Genomic DNA, 15,893 nt, shown 5'->3' with positions numbered 1-15,893 from the left:
GCTCGTTTTGAGTGGCAGTCACGCCCGGAAAAAAAGGGGAGAAAATAGTATTGACTTAATTTCACGTTTAATTCACGACCCCTCGACCCTTTTGGACCCTGAGGCTCTAAGGTTGGATACTGCGGCAGTTTATCGGATATCATTTGATGTTTTGTTTTTTTTCTACTCTAAAACCACATGTGATGCTCTAGGCTCCCCTCATCCACAAGCCTGCCTCTCCCGCACCTCAAAGACTCGCCAACACATCCTCACCTGGCTGCGCACAAACACACACACACACACACACTCACCACCAGTGTATTCACAATCACATTAACTGCCGCCCATTCTCACACACAGACGCGCGCGCATCATACCACCCTGCTACATCCCCTTATCGTCCGTAAACATGCAGATGTTTTCCATCATGGCCTTGCAGATGGAGGCTCTGTTGTGGTGTGTGATGAATAGCGCCGTGCTCCGGCATCACCAGTCAGCTGATGGCTTGTTTTTGGGTGAAATATTTATAAGGTCTTGTCACGACTGAACTTAAACGCGGGCTGTGGGTTGCGCTGCGCGGCAGGTCTCGCCACATCTTTCCATCTCTTTCGGATTCGGGGCTAAAACACGGGCCTTATATCCACCGTCATGGGCTGTGAGCCTTTCAAGGTTGAATAATTTGGCTTGTGAGCACGCAGCGGCTCGCTGTCAACCTTGTGTTTATTGAGATTCACCCGTGAAATGCCATCAGGCCCCGTGCGTCCCCCTCCGCAATACAGCACCATCTTCCCCGCTGCTAATTAAGCAGACAGTGCATTTAGACTGTGACAGCTGTCTATATAGGCTACATGATGTAAGCGACTGATTCGATCATTTATGGAGCAAAAACACCATATTATCGAAGGTGTGATACCTACCTTGTTTACGGGGTAGCCTATGTGGCTGGCGCAGAGGCAGACTGTGCCGATATCCAGTTGCTCGTAAAAATCAGACAACAACAACACCACGCCGGTTGTTGATGACACAGCTGTCTTGGTAGACGGGGAGGGGAGGGAAAAAAATCCTTTCCCAGATGTGTCAATTGACGTGGAAAGGAAAAATCAGTTATTCAGACGCATATCACCGGACTGACGCCTTTTCTTGACGTGAAAGGTCTTCCATTTTTTTGTGACAAGCAGCGCGCTGTAGCCTCTACTACCGAGGCTCGGTGTAGCCTGGCCGGTGTGAGATCTGATCGAAATCCATGATGCAGTTCAATGCGACGTTACAAAAGGATCCACTGCAAACACGCAGGTGACACGCCATCCCCGTGCGCTTCAAAAAGGGCTCCAGCGTGACCTCCGCCAAACTAACATGCTTTCAGTTCAGGCGTGAACGGAAAAATAGGAAGAAAAGAAAAACCGTCTAAACAAAACAAAAAAAAAATGCGCAGAGATCAGCGCGCCGTGTTGGTTCAAGCGCTGGGCATCATCACTGAGTGTTTGCATCCATATTAATATTCATACAGTACTTCCTGAAAGCAGACCAGTGGTTGTTTATAGAGAGAGAGAGAGAGAGAGAGAGAGAGAGAGAGAGAGAGAGAGAAGAAAAAAAAAAGCAGCATCCGAGGTGGCTTTGAGTCCAACTGCGACGAGAGGCTGTTATCTTCTGGCTGTTATCGAAGGACCGAAATGAAAATTCCCTTCACGGCTCATATTTAGCAGAAGGATTCAGCAGCAGGCTCATTAAATGTCCGGATGGATTCTTGATATAGCGGACGATTTTTCAACTATAATAAACCTAGACCATGTTATCAGGATACACAAAAACAAACATGAAATGTAACAAGTATGGGAATATTATAGAAGCGTTTTAGTGATGAGATGGGAGATACAATTGTCTAAGTTTAAAATAAGCTCGCCATAAACCCACAGACATGTAAAGTAGGCTAAGCCTTCGTATTAACATTGGTGTTATTTTGTTTGGACTGGATCTAGATGACCAGTTCAATTAAAGCCTGCAGAGACAGACTGTACAAAGGAAAACAGTCTTCATTTTGTATTTTGATGTATTCTCCTTGACTTTGGGGTAGGGGAAATTGTAACTATTGACATACAAATGTGGTGTTTTTGGGGATGGAGGTGTCACATGACCAACTAGCCAACACATGGCCTGTGTGAGGCTGACACGCCCCCTAAAGTCCATGAGATGGTAAAGGTGAAGCACAGGCCTCTCTAATCATAGAGGCTATATCTGTATAATCTTTGGACTGTCAACGCCACAAACAGAGCTGCACAGCAAGGTGCAGGGGTCAGAGTTTGTCTGTGAGGGGTCGTCTCAACGACGGAGAGGGTCCACGCCGAAATATTTCAGTGATTGCTGTCTTCAGACATATTGGTCAAAGTATATTTGGAGCAGATAACTGAATACCCGAGCAGTGGTGGAACGAGCACTCGGATGTTTTAGTGGAAGCAGCAACACCACAATGTAGAAATACTGTGTTACATAGAGTCCTTTCTTCAAAATGAAAGCATCAAAATACACTTAAAGCATCAAAAAGCGACAGCACTCATTATGAAGAATGGGCCATTTCATAAATATGTATATTACATTATTGAATTATAATTATGGATGCATTAATATGTTAATTACTTGAATGTTGCAGCTGGGACTTATTTTTCATTATGTACATGTAGCTTGTGAATTTCCCCAATAAGGGTTCAATAAAGACTTGATCCATAACAATACATCAGAATCGATTTCTTGATTAGATTTTGTAATATGAATCTGCAAAGTAACTACCTGAAGTTATCAAATAAATGGAGTTTTAAAAAGTACAATTTGTCCTTCTGAGTTGTAGTGAAGTAGAAGTATAAAGTAGCAGAAAATGTATATACTCAAGTATAAGTACCTCAACAATGTACTTATATCGGCCATTTAGTTTTATAGCTGTAGGGAATAAAGCAATTGTCTTTCTGAAAAGCTAAAACATCATCCTTGAAGTACCTGTCTAAATGCATAATAAGTCTGTCTAGATGTATATTCTAAAATGAATTAGAATTTACTACTGTGCGATCTCATTTCATAGTCCCTACACATCCATAGTTCACCCCCATAGGTGCTTTCACTTACATTGCCTGATTAAACCTCTACTGAGGACTGTGTGAGAGTGCACGGACTCCACTTGATTGACATCTCCCTCACCCTGCTGGTGCATTTGTTTTACTTGTTAGGGCGGGACAACTTACACTGTTGCCATTCTCATTGGTTCACAGAGTTTGGTGACGTGTCATAACTCCCAGCAAAGCTCCACTATCAGTACCTTAAAGGGGACACATAATGCAGATGTTCAGGCTCAGTTGTATTTTGGGCTTCTACTAAAACATGTTTACATGAAAAATAAATGTTTTGATCTCTGCTCTGACTGGCTTGAGAGAAAAATATGGTGCATCTTAGCAAAGGTAGTTGTCAAGGTGTGGGTGGAGATAGTAAGATTGGGGGAGTGCAGTTTAATCTAATGAGCCTGAACATAGGAAGGGGAGCCAAATCTGAATGATTTGTTGAATCACATCTTTTGATACAGACAGCCCATAAAACTGACTGGGTTATCTTATTCCACAGTCTGTGGGTTGGCTGGGTCTCCATAGACCCAAATGTATGTGCACAAGCACTGAAAAAAAAAAAGGTCTACTTTTATATTTGCATTTTTTTGTATTATTAAGTTGAATAATACCATCAGAAGAGATCGACATATTCTTTTTGGCCACGAGAGTGACCAACAATGAAAGTGCATTTCCAGGAGATGCTACGCAGAAGCACATAATAAAGTATCCAACAATAAAACTATAATGTTTATCTCGGACATTACTCGCTTCGGGGGAGTGGATTTGTTATCAGCAGCTTTACATGATCTGGTCAAAGTGCATCCTGCATGTGGAGCTTTTCCTCAACTGTTGACTCTGCATCTATTCAAATAAACCTGGGAATAAACTCCAATAAGGTAAAGTATTACGTTTTATGCTGAGCAGTATGGTCATAAAAGTAGTTTTATGCTGTCTTGATGACTTTTAGGCAAAGCGTTTTGTGGTCTGATATTTTTTATTTGTGAACAAATGAAAACTGTACAAGGTTCAGCTGTCAGCCTATTCATAAGTAAGTTATTTCAGTTATGCAGGCTGCATGCCTGCGTAACACGTTTTTAAGCCTATGAGTTCTCTAAAAGGAAGTTTAAGAGCAAAAGCAGCTCATTTCTCATGCAATCTGATCCCTACAATAAGGGGGACTTTCATCATTATTATCTTGGATAAAGCAACTTCTTCAGTTTCCACAGGCATAAAGCATATGATCTATTGAATGAAAGCACAGTTTAAATGTTATCGATTGCTGAAAATTGATGGTGTGGCCTCCAGGTTGCAGGAATGACTAAAGAGAAAACTCAGTGGAAGGAATTCTTAGAGACAGTGAGTATTCTGCAATGGGTGATGTCCTTTCTCACCTTAGGTAAGATCCAACTACACTTACTGTTTTTGAGTTCGTATAACGCGACACTAGAAAGTATGTCAAATGATCAGTTTTGCTGTAGTTACATTAGCTCACCTATTAATTCACAAATGTGCAACTGAATCTGTAAAAACAACAATGTGTTCATTTTTATCTGCGCTAATCTAAGACGTCTCTTGTACCTCCAACACATGGACTCTGGTACTCTCCAACACGGCACAACACCACTACAGCATTGGCCAGTATTATCTTGATGGTGTGCCTTATGTTTACCTCACTGTGGCCGCTCCCCACGCTGTACTTCATATGGATGGTGGTGGACTGGCAAACCCCTGAAAGAGGTAAAAGAAAAATACGTCACTCAAGCACCCACAAAAACGGAAGAATCCCATACATTAGCTGTGTCTCAATCCCACACTACACTATATGATATATACCAATCTGAAGTGGAGTAATACATTAAAATATATTTTAAAAACTCAGTATGCAAAAACAGTATACTACGACAATAAGAATATAAAGCCCACTGTGAACAGTTAGTGTAGTTTGACATTTCTCATGTCTCCATCAGGGGGCAGGAAAAACACATTTGTGAGGAGGTGGAGGGTCTGGGAGCACCTCAGAGATTTTTTCCCAATCAAAGTAAGTATCCCTTTGTATCCAACAGATTTGGTGTTCTCGTCATCTGATTTGATTAAATTTGGTCAGAACACCACGGGGCAGTGATTCAATGTGGCTGGCCAGCAGCATGACTGTTTCAAAACAGAAGTACTCTTGCGATCATCTGCTGCGACTCAGAATCTCATAAATGGCACCTTTGTAATGATTATGTGTCTTTTAGATTCAAATCTCTCAATCAATGAAAATAGGTTTGGTTTCATGGCCAACAGCAGAGATTGACTGTGATCAACTCTGTTAACTCCTTCATTTCCCTTGTTCAGCTGGTGAAGACGGCCGAGCTGAATCCAAACAAAAACTACATCTTGGGTTGTCATCCGCATGGCATCATGAGTTGTGGGGCCTTTACCTGCTTCAGCACAGAGAGCTGTGGCTTCACCGAGCTGTTTCCTGGGGTGCGATCCACCCTGGCAATACTGGCAGGACTTTTCAGGGTACCGCTCTTTAGGGAGTACGCCATGTTTGCAGGTATTTATACCAATGTAACGGACTGAACTATTGACATCAGCCATTTCTAACCTTTGTGAAATACAAATGGAAGACAAAACAATATCTACAGGTGATTGTTACCGTCTCACTTTGTCTGATCAGGTGGTTGTCCAGTCAGCAAACCAAGCCTTGGCCACATCCTCTCAAAGAGAGGCAAGGGAAATGCATTGGTGATTGTGATAGGGGGCGCTGCCGAGTCTCTGGCGTCCTCTCCTGGAGTCAACGCAGTGGTAATGAGGCAGAGAAAGGGATTTGTCAGGGTGGCTCTTGAGTTTGGGTGAGAGCACATAACAGAACAGCTTTAAGTGGATGTCGTTATACTCACCGGACACACCGATATAACCTCTGATGATCTTCCACAGGGCTGATCTGGTGCCCGTTTACTCATTTGGGGAGAATGATCTCTTTCAGCAGGTGGTTTTCTCAGAAGGCAGTCTAGGTCGGAGGTTACAGGACCTGTTTAAAAAGATTATGGGCTTCGCCCCGTGTCTGTTCGTTGGCGAGCGCTTTGCAGTCCTGCCCTACAGGACTCCAATCACCACCGTTGGTGAGTGTTTCTTTATACTGCAGGTGAGCCCAACTTCCTGTGCTCTGCCCGTTGTATTCTAACGCTCCGCTTCTTCCAGTGGGGAGTCCAATCTCAGTGCCACAACGCGTCACACCTACTCAGGAGGAGGTCGACCACTATCACAGGCTTTACATGGAGGCCCTGACCAAGTTATTCCATGAACACAAGGTCAGCTGTGGACTTGCTGAAAGTCACAAGCTCCAGATCATTTAGATATTTCCCTTCCAAATGAACTGTGAAGCGGTCTTTATTGGCTTTATTGATGAACTTGATCTTCAACAATAGATGGATCCTGCAGGTTTCTTTGTTCATACTGTACTGTATTTGAAAATATTTAACATGAACATGTGCCTTAAATAATTAAGACTCCCATTGTGTGGGATTGTGTGTTCACAAAGCACTGAAACATTGGTGTCTTGTTACACTATCCTGCCATGAATTTAACAATGTATTTAAAAGTGTAGTGCATTTCTAATGTGATTTTACAAACGCTGACAATGTGTGAAGAAAAGACACGCGTGAAATAAAAAATAATCCTGGCTTGTGTTGAATTGTATTAGCATGTTTGCTCCAAGTAATCCCCGCTGGTTCATTATTAAATTGTGTTAATGAGATCCTAACAAAAGTGAGACTGTGTTACAGTTACTATTTTCGGAGTATGACAGGAATGAGAACTTTCCAATTTCATTTAGTAATTGGATTAATCATACATGGCGGTATTGTTATCCTTGCTTAAAGGAATATTGAATGTTCCTTGTACCACTGCAAGGCTTCTGCAGGCTTTTTTAGTTGGCAGCTGTTTCAAATGTTTCACGTGTAAGTCAATGGTTCACCCAGTAGAGGGCGACATCTTACATCTGTGAACCTGAAGGGTTGGGTTCTGGAGACATTCGCCACAAAGAAAATCATGAGCAAAAAAGCACATTTTCTCAGATATAAAAGAATGAATGTGTTTTCTTTCATTGTACAAAATGTTATCAGCCAGTCTCAGTTACCATTGTGTTCAATGTTAACCTTGATCTGAAGTTCTTAAATGCCAAACACTTCCTGACAAACGTCATCACTATCCTGTCCTTTAAAGTCTGACTCTGCTTTTCTGTATCATTGTGTTGCTCCAATCACACAATTGTATTTGATGTATCAATAAATGCATATTAATGTAGTTTTATCACAACTTTATTGAGGAAACAATTTACAGCGGAAGTTTGTTCTGGTTGCACAGTTCTCACAAAATAAAATATTTAAGAAAAGAAAGATTCTAACCACTACAAAAAAAAAAAAGAAAAAAAAAAGAACACAACACTGGAAGAGAGACACGACGGAAAGGACCAAGTGAACCTTCTAAAAGAAGTCCATGTCATCAGGAGCATCCAGGTCACGGTACTCGACGATGTTGCGTGGATCACCGCGGGACATTCTGAGGTGGTTGAGGGTGCAAGAGACAAACAAAGACCCGAGGGAAAGGAAAGGAAATGATCATAAAAAAAAAAAGAGGTTCAATATTCTCCAAACGTAAAAAATAAGAGACAGCTCATAGCAAAATAAAGAGCACACGTACAGTGGTCTCACCTGAGGTTGCGTGGCTTCCCCAGGTAGCCACCTTGTCCGCGGAAGTTGTCATAGTTGCCTCTGCCTCCTCCGTATTGGTTGGGAGGGTAAGGAGGTCCGCCTGTTGGAAAGGAGGACTCAGAATCAACCCAAAACTAGTGGTCTGATTGACAAACACATTTCCACTGAAGAGAAGGACAGACAGAGAACATACCACCATAGCCCATCAGTGGTGGACGAGGCTGTCCAAAGCCCATTGGACCCTGAGGACCTTGAGGAGGAAATGGCATGCTGGGAGAAAGCAAACCTGTAGACAAAATACGATTGATTATTTAAACGATTCATTTATTCAGTCAGCCTTCGTTGAAGTACTAAAATCTTTATTATGAGTGTGTGAGTTGTTCTTGACCTGGGCCAGGAAGAGGAGGAAGCTTCATCTCAGGCAGCGACGGTCTCTTGGCGTCCATCAGGAAATTATTGAAGAACACCACTTCCTTTTTCACTTCGTCGATTTTGTCCCCATGTTTGTTCAGAATGTGCTTTCGTACAAACTCGGGGCCCTTGAAATTCATTTGAAATGCAAAAAAAAAAAAAAAAAAACACATTAACTAAGAAGCAGCAAAATAATGCAGTATATCAATTAAACCTTTGAAGAGATTTAGTCAAAATCAGAGAATAACACCTCAACATGTTTAACAAGCGCTCACCTTAAATTTCTTGCCACTTAGTGGGCAGAGCCATTTGTCCTTCCCCAGCTCTTGCGTGTTGGCATTCACAAACTTCTCAACCTCCTCCTCGGGGTCCTTGCGGCCCATCTTCCCTGCCTCGTCCTCGGACAGGATTTCTTTTAAACTGAACAAAGGACTCAGCTTCTCCTCCATCATCTTCTGCCATTGTTGCACTGTAGAAAAAAAAGAGTAAAAAAAAAATATGCATTTCAACTCCTAAGGAACACTCATTCTTCGTATAATATTTACTTTCACTCTTCCCACACAAACAAAGGGAAACACGCTGACCTTCTCCATGTGCGATGCGGTTAGGAGGGATGGGTCCACGTACATGGATCATGCCACAGCGGTTGGGCATTTCATCCTCACTGGGGTATTCACAGGTGTTGTAGTAGTCGATTGAATGCACAATACGCAGGTACAAGATCAGACGATCCAAAACCTGGAACAAAGCCGATGCCGGAGAAACTTAAAATTTATAGATCTTATTCCGTAATTAGCCAGCCATCTGTTTCACAGACATACTACGCAAATAACACAAAAGAGGGCCGAAAATGTACAGGTGACATACAATGCATTGTACAATGTAACTGTACTCGTAACTGCGAGAGTCAAACCTTGGCTAGCTTGTCATCCCTCTCCACAGTCGTCTCTGCCGGGTTGCCTTCCTTGGTGCTCTCCTCAGAACCCATCCCGCTCCCTGAGCCCAGGAGCTCCTCCTCCTCAGCGCTCACCTCCTCTATCAGGTAATCTGTGATGTTCTTCAAGATGGGGTTCTGAGCCGGCAGCTGTTTCAGCACACATAAGCGTACGATTCAGTTACAGCAGGGTCATTCGCCAACGATCTATTCAGAGAGTAATTGCCGATCAGCGGCGTACCTCTGTGCGCTCTCTGCGCCTCTCTTCCTGGGACTTGATGCTCCACAGGTCTCCTTTCTCGTCCAAGGCGTGAATGAGTTTGGCAGCCAGCTTGATGTCGTTGCGGAGCACCTGCTTGTGCTGAGAGATGCCGTTGATATTACGCACCCTCCGAGCCAGGTCCCTGTTCACCCCTGGTGCCAGTTCACAGTCACGCAGCTGTTAAAAAGGTAAGAGAGCAAAACAGAGGTTTAATAGCCGCAACTGCTATTTAGGAGATTAGTAATACAAACAGGTGCAAAGGACGAGGCAAGGCTCCATTAATTCCAACATTTTGAGATGAGTTTAGATGCGTTTGGTCAAAATATTTAGAAATAGAAAATGAAAAAGAGGGAAGAAAACAATGCATTCTACATGAGTGTAAAGGCATTTTAAATGAGAACAGAACAATTGTTGTTTACACATAAAAAAGTAAATTACGACACATAAATTACTAAACACAAAACCTGCTGCAAGTTATTTGACACTCTCTGCAACACACACTATGCTGCATTTTACCGTCTCTTGAAAACCCGTAGTGTGAATATCGGAGCCCGGCACACTTACTCGAATGTTCTGAAGGTTCCAGCAAACCTCTTTGATGTTGACGCTGCGGTCAAACGTCACCCAGCAGCGTCTGAAAAACCTGCAACAGCACAAGGTTCATTCCACCATTATTGCGCAACCGTGTGCAGTTCCTTGCTTCGCGCAATGTGCGACTAAATGAATCCGACAAACATCATTTTCAGATCAAGAAGTCAAAAGAATGCGTTTGTTGTTTCTTTATTAACCGACCTGCGCTCTGGATGGGGGTCAGACAAGCACACGCGCAGAAAGCCAGGGTAACGCCGGCAAAGCTGAGAGAGGGAAGAAAAAAAACAACATAAAAACATATTGAGTTCAAACAAAGACACAAATTATTGAGCGCCCTCAGTGATTCTACACGTCCCGGTCCATTAAAAGCAACCATCTGCCATCTGTGTTCAACTCACAGCAATAATCTCCGCCTTTGAAATAGTGGGAGCGATGCTCCTCATGAACAGAGAGCAGGTCCTGTGGAGAGGCCGCGGCCTGGGAGAGTCATCTTTGGGTTTCTTTTCTTCTTTGTTGTCTGCTTCAGCATTCTCCTTTGGTTTCTCCTCTTCAGCACCAGAGAGCAGATTGGTAGGCAAAAAAAAAAAATGAATTTAAATACTGGGAACATAAGACACTGTACAGTCTACATGGGGATAAACATCAGACACTGTGAATTTGACTCCTCACCTTCACCCTCTTCCTCTTCCTCTTCGTCATCCTTGTCTTCCACCTCTTCCTTCTTCACGGGTTTATCAGAGCAGTTGGAATTTGAGTCTGAATCCGAGTCAGAGTCGCTCTCTGAGGCACTGGCTTCATCGTCGCTGTCTCCGCTGCGCTTTCTCTTTCTTCTCGGCTGATGAATGAAAAACGAGAATGATCGGGGCTGTTTGGTTAGCTTCTTTCTCTTGTTTGCAAATCATTTTAATAACGGAGGCAACACTCACTTTCTTGGGTTCAGGCAGCTCTTCTTTGGCGGCTTCTTTCTCTGCCTCCTCTTTCACACCCTCCCCTTCTGCTGCAGCAGCTCTTTCTGTGCTGGCCGCGTCGCTCTCCTCCTGTGGCACAGTTTACCGTCATCAACACAGAAACCTCGACCGCCTGGCGAAGGACTCACAGAGAACAGAAACATACCTTCTCATTTTTGTCTTTCTCTACTGAAGGCTTGCGATCGCCGTCCAAGGTTTTGAGGTCTTCTCTCTTGGGAGGTTCGGCGCCTGCCCCCGCAACAGACGCAGACTTCTCCCTTTCTTCCTCCTCTTCAGATGGCAGGTCCAAGATGCGAAGATCATGATCCGTCCCTCCCTCCATCTTTATCACAGCTGAAGGCAAGCAAGAAGGTATAAGGCTCACGACAAAACTGATGACGGGGGGGGGGGTATTAGCCAGTTATTATAGTCTCACCTGCATCCAGAACCTTGATGATGACCGGGGTCTGTTCGATGTCCAGGGAGACATTATCAAACCAGCTGTTCTCCATCAGGAACGTGAAGACATTGAGGCGGTTGTGCAGGGCAGTCTGGGCCTCTGCCTTCAGCCGACTGGCCTCGTCTGGGTGATACTTGGACCTGAACCTGTGTCCAGAGTCGGGGTCCACAAAAAAGTTGGGAGGGGATGACGGGGGTTGGGATGAACGAGGTGCAAAAGTTAGAGAACAAAAATGCATATTATACATCTATATTGCAACTGTGTCATAAGATTCCAGAAATATGATTTATATGCACATTATAATTTTTGTTTTTTTACCAGATGTTCAAGAAAAAAAAAAAATTCTAATTTAGTTTGTTGGGAATTTAAATATCTACACAGATCATAATTAAGATTGTGATTTCTGTATTGCCTAGTCCTTGTGTTAGGTCATTCAGTGTATGCATGATTATTAGTGATTATTATAGCTAATTATTGTACATTTGACTAGATTAACTCACCAAAAAAATAAGGGAAAAACACAACAGAGAGATTATGAAATGAAGCATTCACATTCAGCATTTCACATCAAAAATGTTGATCATTGAGTGGACTACAGTTACCTTTTGCTCTGCCAGTTTATTAACAAATAAATACTGAGAGGGGGTCTCTTCTGTGAAAATGCGCTCCACTTCACCCAAATGGTGTGTCTGTATACACACAAATTTGGTTTTGGGATTCGATTTGATCCGAACAGAAAAAGAAAGTAGCGTGGAAAAAAAGCATAAAAGAAAAAGAAAAAAAAATCTCCGTGCGCGAAAGACTACTTGACTGTCTGTCTGAAATGCCTGGTACTGTGTGTCTAAGAGCTCCTGCATTGTGCGCAGTGCCTGCCCTCGCTGTCTAACACCGATTCTTGCGGATGAGTTGCACTTTTTCTCATCTTCGAAAAACCGTCGTCAACGTAGTAGTAGGAAGGGAAGAAAAATGGGTTATGGCAAAACAGAATATTTTTGCATGATACCTGTGAAATAAGTGTAATAAGCATTAACAGGCATTTTACAAACTGTGTATCTGGGAAAGCTTAGTTAAAACACTAATTAGGAAAAAGAAAATCCACCCAAACAATGAGGATGACTTTTAGGTCAAAGCTACATGTAACTGAACAAAAAAACGTAGGTCATTATTTCAGTTACATGACTGTGTAGCAGGGCTGTTACACTGCTGTAGATATACTTTATGTATAACTTCATTTAGTCAAACAAAGGTTCTCGAAACACCCATGAAACCCTCTGTTCAAACTCTTACAAAGCATTTATAATCAAACTAAACAATCATATGTGCACGAAGGTTGCATTTGGGTTGATTTTCTTCTTTTATAAACTACAAATGTGACAAAAGTGATTGTAACAATCTATTGTTAGCCTGGTCCAACTACATGGGTGGAACTGTCCCTGGGCAACTGAATCATGCCAAAAGGGCTTAAGTGGGGGGGATAATGTTCTCATGTTACAGCAACTATTCGACATATGTGTCATCAAATAAATAGAAGTACCTCAATTCCCCGATGATACACCAACCCTTGGACCAGGCCCATACTATTAGATTATCAGAAAAACAATTGTATCTAATGCAGTAATGATATAAACTTTGATGACTATCACAGAATAAATGACTACAGTATAGTTCCTTGATAAGAATGACAATAACACAGCTACATTAAACGCTACTAATATTCATTATTAGTAAAGGCAACTGATTTCGTACCACTCTTCATCTTTATGAGCCAAAAAGAAGTCCTGCATCTGCTGACGGCGGAAGTCGATCTTGTACTCATTGTAGCGTTTCACCGCCTCAGTCTCCTCCACTGAATCGTCCAGAGACAACAGGAACTCTTTAAAGCTCTTCATTATGGGAGGGGGCGGACCCAAATCCATGTCATGGATGTTACCGAGCCTGATGGAAAAGAGACACAAGTCGCATGGAGTTTTGAGCGGGCAAACAGAAGCTTTTTATATTCTAAGCATTAACTTGTGTGATGAGAGAACAAAAGACATATTGGTATTTTGCTGAATGTATTTTCTGTCTCGTCTTTCCTTCTAACTTCTGTACTTCAAACAGTTTGAGGTGAAAAATGTACCGTCTTACTGTCAAATCTCCGTTTTCTTCAGGCTGTTGTGTTTTGTTAAAATGTCATTAACATTCACGAACAGACATACATAACAGGTTGCAGGAATTATCAAAAGGTTTAATATTGAACCCCTAAACATGTGTAAAACAACATTTAACTTCAAAACTCACTCAACCCCTGATTCCATTACTCACCTCGCCTGAATAGGGATGCCATGATGAGGCTGCATGAGGTGCAGGTCAGGATGACCCCAGTGCTGTGGCGGGCCATAGCTGGGCCCCCCTCCTCCTCCTCCGCCCCCTCCTCCTCCACCACCACCTCCACCACCTCCTCCTCCACCATAACCCAAATCGTACCCCCCACGGTAAGGTTCTCCGCCATGATCGTCCCTGCCAGGGACAGATAAAAGAGCGTAAGAACAGCAGGTAACAGTTGCAAAGACTTAATATTTGTGTTGCGGGTAATCTCACCAGTCTCTTCTCATGCGTTTCTGCTGGGGACTCATGTCGTGTCTGGGTGGGGTGAATCTCTCCCTGCGCCCTCTGTCATAATCCCGGTACTCTCCGCGGCTACGTCGTTCCCTGCCCCTATCCCACTCTCTGGAAGATTCATTTCAGGAAACGGGACAGAAACATTCAAATCAAACATATCTCAGTGTGAGAGGGCACCTGAGAGCCACCATTTAGTTGCATTTTGAAATTAGTAGGAGTTGAGATGTCTGATTGGGCTTTAGCTGAATCTCTGTCTTACCTGTCGTTCCAGTCATCTCTGCGTCTGTCTTCTCTCTCTCTAGAACGGTCATAGTCACTTCTCTCCCGTCTGAATTTGTCCCGTCTCCTGCGATCGTACTCATCGTCACTGTCTCCCATCTCCAAGAGAGGGGGGGTAAACATGATGTTAACATGACTGTGAGCTTAGTCGCAAAAGCTAACGTTCACTCACACAGACACACAAAACATGCGACCATTCTCTGATCTGATCATGTACACGGCGGTGGAGAAATTTATTTTTAATTTGGAGAAACAAAAGCTAGAAGGTGAAGACATGGATACCGGCCCACATGACTAACGTTTGTTTTAAGTCTGTGTCTTACACAACAACATTTACTGATGGACTTTGACACCCAAATCACCAACGACTGTGAGATAAAAAGCTGCTACACATGTGTGGATAAAGGTGTGCAGTCCCACGTCGAAACAAAGGGAGAAGTTATTGTAGTGCGGGTTAGCCCACGTTAGCTAAGAGGCTACGCTAGCTAGCTAGAAAATAAACATCCTCGTCCGTTTTATGCAAGAGACTCTTCGTTTATTCGTTTTCTAAAGAAGAGAACGGCAGCTCTTCTGTTAGTTTAACAAACCGTTACACAATACAAACGAGCACATGTATACCTTAAAAGTTATATTTTCTGGGGTAATGTGCGTGTTCTTCCCCCCCTTTTCCTGTTCCTGTTCCTCGTCTTCTTCTACATGTTTGAGCGGCGGATATCAAACAACAAAATGGCGCATTAGCGCCACCAACTGGTATGAAGTGTGGATCAGAAAACGTTATTCCACACTGTCTGCAAGTATTACATAATAATTCACTGTTTCCTCTGGGAATTAATATGTTTACACTGATTAAACATTTTTAACCCAATAAGCGTTTTTCATTGGCTGCACCATTTCATCAAATGTAATTAGTGCAGATATTCCTTTTAGTATTTTAGGGAAGGGCTACACATTTTATCAAAATTCAGCCCGACGTCGGGCTATAAATATATCTATATATATTGTTTTTATGGACAATGTTGTGTTGCAAGAGTTTCTAATATCTGACTCACTGGTTTAAGATGTTGAAGCTAATCATTGTATTCTAATGTAGCCTAAATCACAGATGTGTGCATAAAATGTAACTATGTATTCATATCAATAATCAGATATATGTTTTCACTGTTCAAATATATTAACAAATAAGCAGTATGTGCACTCATGAAACTTTCTTTTAAATCACAGATGAAGAAAAGGTTCAGCCTGAGTGAGCGGGGTTGATGAATATACTAAAATTGGATCATTTAAAAGACAGGAACCCGAGGTTTGCAGCCTGATCTCGTGCACAACCCCTCTCCTAAATGATAACTAAGAATGTCAACGATGTGTTTTTCTCGCCATCCGGGCGCTGTCCCAGTAATTTCACTGTTCACTTTGGGGATATATGATCAGCAGAGGGTGCGTGTGTGTGAGACCTCTAACAGGTCACTGTGACCTGAGGCGGGAAGCAAAGGAGGACTGTTGGGCAGGCAATTGGTAATTAATCAGACAACTGATTCATCTTAAAACAATAATCACATGTCTGTGTACATTGAAATAGTTGGTTGCTGTAATCTTCTTCCTGCATAACGTTTATCTAAAGATAATATGAGGCTTTAGCAGACGGAGTT

General features: G+C 42.7%; 2 protein-coding genes across 3 annotated transcripts; one reads left to right on the top strand and one right to left on the bottom strand.

The window, feature by feature from the left end:
* Window positions 1-3,846: 3,846 nt before the first annotated feature.
* On the top strand, window positions 3,847-7,235 carry mogat3b (monoacylglycerol O-acyltransferase 3b). The gene is made up of 8 exons (XM_079171980.1): window positions 3,847-3,958; window positions 4,368-4,458; window positions 4,692-4,799; window positions 5,030-5,100; window positions 5,400-5,604; window positions 5,728-5,902; window positions 5,988-6,172; window positions 6,252-7,235. Exons 1-8 carry the CDS (start codon window positions 3,890-3,892, stop codon window positions 6,404-6,406), a joined length of 1,059 nt encoding a protein of 352 aa, XP_079028106.1. The 5' UTR covers window positions 3,847-3,889; the 3' UTR covers window positions 6,407-7,235.
* A 116-nt stretch (window positions 7,236-7,351) lies between these two features.
* On the bottom strand, window positions 7,352-14,926 carry srrt (serrate RNA effector molecule homolog (Arabidopsis)). Of its 2 annotated transcripts, none has more exons than XM_079171976.1 (20): window positions 14,866-14,926; window positions 14,228-14,346; window positions 13,948-14,076; window positions 13,672-13,866; window positions 13,114-13,302; window positions 11,344-11,513; window positions 11,074-11,261; window positions 10,887-10,997; window positions 10,630-10,795; window positions 10,359-10,507; window positions 10,162-10,223; window positions 9,934-10,012; window positions 9,349-9,546; window positions 9,087-9,257; window positions 8,758-8,911; window positions 8,449-8,642; window positions 8,151-8,301; window positions 7,956-8,048; window positions 7,752-7,862; window positions 7,352-7,610 (listed from the first exon to the last, which is right to left on the bottom strand). In XM_079171976.1, the coding sequence occupies exons 2-19, from the start codon at window positions 14,344-14,346 to the stop codon at window positions 7,759-7,761; spliced, it is 2,622 nt and encodes an 873-aa protein (XP_079028102.1). In that variant the 5' UTR covers window positions 14,866-14,926; the 3' UTR covers window positions 7,352-7,610; window positions 7,752-7,758. The 2 variants fall into 2 exon arrangements, with proteins under 2 accessions (XP_079028102.1, XP_079028103.1); XM_079171977.1 differs by having other exon boundaries at window positions 7,763-7,862.
* Between the last annotated feature and the right edge of the window lie 967 nt (window positions 14,927-15,893).

The sequence above is a fragment of the Pholis gunnellus genome (assembly GCF_910591455.1).
Source record: "Pholis gunnellus genome assembly, chromosome: 13".
Lineage (NCBI taxonomy): Eukaryota > Metazoa > Chordata > Actinopteri > Perciformes > Pholidae > Pholis > Pholis gunnellus.
Note: the sequence above shows the minus strand (reverse complement) of the source record. Positions and strands in the feature narration are given on the sequence as shown.